The sequence below is a fragment of the Rhea americana genome, unplaced genomic scaffold, assembly GCF_003343005.1.
Source record: "Rhea americana isolate MKP2758 unplaced genomic scaffold, rheAme1 scaffold_235, whole genome shotgun sequence".
Taxonomy (NCBI): domain Eukaryota; kingdom Metazoa; phylum Chordata; class Aves; order Rheiformes; family Rheidae; genus Rhea; species Rhea americana.
In genome coordinates this window covers 1,119,820-1,125,914 of record NW_028186352.1, presented here as the reverse complement: position 1 = coordinate 1,125,914, position 6,095 = coordinate 1,119,820, and the positions used below count along the sequence as shown (strand labels likewise).

Below are 6,095 nucleotides of genomic sequence, written 5' to 3'. Positions count from 1 at the left end.
CCTCCACCCAAAACAGTGGCTGACTGACCTCATTCTTTATTTTTATTTAGTGGAATGGCTGAAGACAATACCAAAATCTTTTGTTCCAGAGAGAACTCTGTGCTATTTTAATTTAGTATTGCTGCCTGTTGCACTAGAATATATGGTTGTAAGGATGAAGTGCTGTCTTTATCAGGATTCTCATTATTTGCTTAAATGACAGCTCTAGTCCATGTATATAGTATAGCAGGCATTGAATATGTTACGGTAGAGGAGATACTCTGCTCCTGAGAAACTAAAAAGGCTAAATTGGGAATATTTTCCTCACATGGAGAAATTGAGAAACTTGTGAATTTTGAAAGGCTTTCTGACTAATTCTTCACCATTTTATGTAAGTTAGATGCCAATGGGAGTCAGTGAGAACTCTGATCTGTATAACAGATGAGGAARAATAAAACAGATTTTGTTTTAAACCAAAGTTTAAAGTATTACTGTCCATAAGGCCTAGCTGGTTGGTTGGTGGGGGAGAARAGTGGAATAGGAAGAAGAAAGAGTCTGAAAAAAGAATTTTGAAGGAGCTAGATCTGTCTTGATACTATCCTTGGAGACAAATACATGCTAATTTCAGGAATCTGAATCTCTCCAGAGCTGATTTCTTATGGCTGTTGTTCAAGTATTAAAATAGAATGTGATTTTCACAGGGGAGAAAATTAAAAAGACAAATTTGCACAGAGGAAAACCAAAACTATTAAATTCTTTTTAGTGCTGATTCWGAACAAAATAGCTACAACCTGAGTTTATTCCATCTATTTTTAAGGTACGTGRGTGTCATATTGCCCTAAACTCCCTTATTACTGAGTACAGACAAAAATATCTATGGAGCGCAAATCAGCCAACCTGTATCTCTCCACAGATGGCTGAGAGAGTTTAGGGTGAGCCAATTCTTAATGTAGGCATTTTAAAGCCTAAAGCTAGAGATGGGATTAATATTGACTGAATGGCATGAATCCAATTCCAGTTATCCTGAATCCCTTTGGTGTATCATTTTTACTACATGTTTGATCACAAATATCTGATCACTTAAAATATGTGTCTACAAAAATGATCTGGTAATGAGAAGTTACCTGTTGCCATCATGGAATCAAACCCTTCAGGAATATTGGATGCTAAACCTGGTTCCYATAAACTTTATAATCAGTTCACTTTGCTTTGATTTCCATTTTAAATCATTTTAAGCTAAAACAGTTAGATATCTCTTTCAGTAGGTCCTTAAAAATACTTATTTTTAGAAGACTGTATCTTAAAGCCTAGGCTAATTTTTTGTTCTCATGTCTCTAATTTCAGAGTAACTGAACATAATACATCCCTCAGTCTATGATACTGATTTATTTTCTATTTTCATTGAATGTTCGCTATGTTTGCTAAAGGTCAGAACAGATTCTGTAAGAAATCAGTTTTTTTTTAGTGAGCTGTTTAAAATGGCACATCTGTGTGTGCAGTGTTCATGTGTTTTGTCTYGTAACAGGTTCAGAAGAAGAATTAAACCCTGTTTTGATGGCTTTGAAAAGGAGTGCAGATAGGAAAATGCCTTCCAAAAGTCTAGAGGACATTCCATCAGCCACCTCAAGTGAGCACAAAGTTGTCTGTGTCTCCTTTGACTCCCCAGTTTGGCTTAAACATGTTAATGCTGTTCTTCCACACAGCTTTGCCAAATAGCGTTTTAATACCTTGACACTGAACCTTGGCGGGAAAATCACTTTCTGAACAAGCACACAAAATACTTTAAAAGTGAAATCCATATTTTTGCCTTACTTTTGCTTCTCAATAAGCAGTATAGAGTTAGTACTGAAAAATGTCTTATTTTCTCATACAGTTTTGTTTTCAGTTCTTCATGTTCATTTTGAAACAACATTGGAAGCAGGAAAAAATGCATTATTTTGATCACTGGTGAACTGTTTCTTGGATAGTGAGAAAGCCTTATATAGCAAAAATATTGACAAATACRCAAACCAGTAATGAGCAAGAACTGCCCTTCTCTCTGCACTGCTTGCGTGGGTCAAATTAATAGACAATAGAAGTATGAAAAACTCTGCTTAGTCTATTAGTTTCACCTGTGTATTCTAGCAGTTAATATAACCAAATGCACATTAAGATAATACAGTGAGATGGGACTGTGTTTAGAGTTAAATTTAGGCCTCCATCTGTAGCCCCCTAAGATTTTTGTTGTTGTTGTTCCTCTTTCCCTTTATCCTGCCCATCAGTGTTTTCAGTGTTTTTTTTTCCCCCATGACTAGTGGAGAAGACATAAACTGAATGTATATTTATAAACTGAAATCTAGAGGTGTAGATTTTGAAAGGTGTTGGCTGTTGTGGACAAATTGTTCCTCTAATACTACTTACACTATTGCATGCTTCTAACTAGTTCCTAGGTTTTAGGTATAGATGTACTAATACTGTTACAACAACACTGATAGAAACTGTGTCAGTGGTTACATAGGAGATCCCCTCTTGGAGGCAGACTTGAAGTAATGTACTAAGAAGAAAGCATTACTTGAATTTAACTGTGCCAATGATACTGCTGGTTTTTGTTTGGTTTTTTTTTACCCTCACTCCTACTAACTCTGTGGCTACCACTGCAGTCTGTTTTATCATACTGAACAGCAAGCTTTCTAACTATGTGTTACTTTTTTCCTGCACAGATAAAGGAAAAATAACTATTCCAAAGGAAGAATTAGCTCTTAGTGCTGAAGATGGTAAATATATTTTGTGTCTGCATGGAAGTTTATTCTTTTTTCAATGTTCTGTTTTCTAGTGAAAGATTTTTTTCCAAACTTAAGAATTGTGTTCTTCTTGTAGATTTGTTTAGCTTCAGCATGACTTATATGCTTTTGTAGAATTTTGTCGTATTATTTTATCCTTAAGTTGAATACTAACATTGTCCTGCTAGTTTCCTGTAGAAACTCTGTGCCATCTACCAGTGTACTATTTCAGTCTTTGAACATTTTGCATATGAAAAGACTGCTGAAATCATTGAGAGCATTGAACATTAGCTCAGTTGAAAGACCAAGCCCATTTAAATGTTGAATTTGTCTGCTCATTGGTTGCATTATAAGGTGCAGAATAACTTTTGCTCATACAGAACACCCTTCAGAATGCATCTGTTGAAAATGAACCTCTCCAAATTCCAGTCTCAATCCAGCAAAGTAGAATTACTTACCCTGAGCAATAGATGAGTCACTGGATCAGGTACTGTTGWTACCAGTGATCTCCTAGTGCATTACAGATGCCTTGGTGTTAAATTTGTTGGTCACACATAGGTATGTGCATAAAGCTACTGATGTGCCTGTCCTCTTTTAGGAATTCCAAATCTAAGCAAAGCAAAGCAAACCTGTTCCAAGAACATGTCAGGATGAACACACTGGAAAACCATCAATAACTGAGTATGGTGGAAAATAAACGCACAATTCTTTATTGTGTTGTTGCACTACTATTTTAAAAATGAGTTGTGCATAGTAGGATTTACTACCATCTTTCAGATGCTTCCAAGCATTCTGTGAGTTAGTGGTCTGTAGTATAATAGGATACACAGTGTCCAACATGCTAACAAGATTTATGTACCATATTTAAGTTACTTAGCTGAAAATGTGGCTTTTTTTAAAGTTAAATTCATTGAAGGTGCAGTTTTGAAAAAACGGCCAACACAGTCAAACTGTTAGCTGTGCAAGCAGAATGAGGCAAGGTCTCTTGAAAATACCATTCATGTTTTTGATTCACTTAGCTTGTACACTCTTACTCCCTTTGTTATGATCCAGCTCCTCAGAGAGTGATGCAAAMCAGAAAAATACAGGGTCTTGGGAAAGCTGAGACTTTCCACACSTAAAATATATTGATACTATTTATAACATTGCAAAGCTGTTTGTGCTACTGACTGACTGTTGTCAATACTGCGCTGAGCAGATTTGAAACCTGATCAGCATCAAGAGAGGAGTGAAAATGCAGCAGGAAGTGAGTAACAGGATTCTTTCACCAGACAGTGGAGAGATTTCTCTACTGATATTTAAACTAATAAATTAAAAATCCATTTTTGGTAATAACTAACAAGTTATACATCTAGACTAAATGCTTGCCAAATGGGAAACTGCATCTAACTGCACACTGACAGTAACTGACACATTTAGAGCTTCAATGCAAAAAACTTTGGAAGACCTTAACTTACGCCTTGCAAACAATCCCGTCAGGTGTGCCATGTTTAAATTCAAACAATAGATGAGTACCATCGTAGCTGGACGTTGTTGCCAAAGAATTCTCTGTCAGCAGATACTGAGCAGTGGTGCATTTTGCAATGTGCATACAGTGCAAATGCCTTTAATATGTGGAGTTTTAATGTACTGCTAAATATGAGTGGGGTTACAGCATGGAAAATTCTGAGAATTGTGGGTTTACTGCAGACAGGATTTTTGCAAGGCTAGCTTGTGCGCTTAAGCTCTGTACAGTGAAACGAACAATGAATGCAAAAGTGAAGTTCAGTGGAGCTGTACAAAAGTTGAAGAGATCTGCTGCAAGATATTGCCTCATCAATGGGATATGTATTATCTAGTTATCTTGGAATATTTTGTTATATAGCTACCTAGGAATATTTGGAACTTCCTTGTTCAGGTCTAAACACTGCTTCATTTACACAACTATTCCTATTGCCATTAATGAGACTAAGTAAATAAGAGAGCAGTTGGCTTGTATACTAACTTTTTACCAAGAGCCTTATGATGACTCTAATGTCAACAATGGTATGGTTAGTGTATAAGTATACTTATCCTTGTTCTAGGAGGAAAAGCTGGAAGATAAACTGATTTTTTTTTAATTGCATTAGATCAGAATTTTCTTGCAGCGCGTGGGTTTGTGCATTATGTCAAGCAACGTGAWCACTGCTTTTGTGAGAGAAAGCACTGTGGCCAGTTTTACAGATGTCAGACTAGACTGTCCTAGCTTCTGTGAGTCCAATGAAAAGAATCTTGCATCTAAGTTGTAAACTTGTTGTGCATGTGCATGTGTTTCTTCTGAAGTTGTTTGTTTCTAACCATTCCCTGCTATGGAATCTCACTGTTTTGATGTATAAATTTATTTTTGAAACTTTGAATTGTTGCTGCTCTTTAGTTTCCACAGTGCCTTCACAGCCCGATAAGCTGTTTTCGAATCCTGAAAAACTCAAAGGACTGAGCAAGTCAGTCCCATCATTCCTACAGGAAGAGGCAAGTTCTGTATTTGAAATAATGTGACTAAATTTTTCCTTTACTGTGGTATTATGCGTTTGCCAGATAGTACTTTTCAGGGTCTGCCAAACCAGTTTGCTTTTGGATAATGAGTTTGTAGTACAGCTAGAGCCTGTGGTTGATTCATCTTTCAGAATTTTTAGTTAACTAGAGATTTATTCCTACTGTACAGGTCTACATTGGAGCATGTTTTATCTCAGAGGTTGAAGCTTTTTTTTTTTTTTTTTTTCAGAGCGTACATTGTTTACAGGCTAAAATAAGCTTGTAGGACTACATATAATGGCACTATCTGATGAGCCTTCTCAGAGATGTATTTGCTTGACATTCTGTTTAGGGGTGTGGGTTCAGGTACCAAGCTGTCTTTCTCTCCATAAGTAATCTTAGAACTTTTGACAACATACTATGCCTTTTAAAGTCGCCTCAGCTTAGTCTGTATACTTCATTTTAAAAAAGGAGCATGGTGAGGGGCCTGGGAGATCTGAGTGTGACCTCAGAGCTTATTCCCGATCTGACAGTGAGGTTTGAGGGTGTTAAGCAATATGAACTGCCTTGTCTGTGATTCTCTGAACAGTCAGTGGATAGAGATGTGGAGGCTGTAAATGGACCAAGCACCAACCTCCTAACGTGAACATCTGAAGTAGATAGGCAGAATATATCTGAATAGATACTCTCCACTGGTCACAGGAAATGGGAAGCTCTAGAGAACAGGAAATACTTCAACACTGTTGAATTTAGATAATGCAATAGGTTCTTCCATTTTTCTTATGCACTGTAGTAACTGGTATGAATGTGAATTTCTGTGGCAATTGTGCACAAGAAACTCCCATCTCCTGCCCTCTAAGCTGTCAG

General features: G+C 36.8%; 1 protein-coding gene across 3 annotated transcripts in view; it reads left to right on the top strand.

The window, feature by feature from the left end:
* LOC146595170 (synaptotagmin-like protein 2) overlaps window positions 1-6,095 on the top strand; it is a 60,188-nt gene that overhangs the window by 44,227 nt on the left and 9,866 nt on the right. For 2 of the 3 annotated variants that reach the window (XM_085306243.1, XM_085306245.1), the window contains 4 exons: window positions 1,505-1,606; window positions 2,679-2,732; window positions 3,937-3,984; window positions 5,131-5,225. In XM_085306243.1, coding sequence (XP_085162369.1) covers window positions 1,505-1,606; window positions 2,679-2,732; window positions 3,937-3,984; window positions 5,131-5,225 — 299 coding nt within the window. The remainder of the gene's footprint in view (window positions 1-1,504; window positions 1,607-2,678; window positions 2,733-3,936; window positions 3,985-5,130; window positions 5,226-6,095) is intronic. The other variant, XM_085306244.1, reaches the window with a different exon arrangement.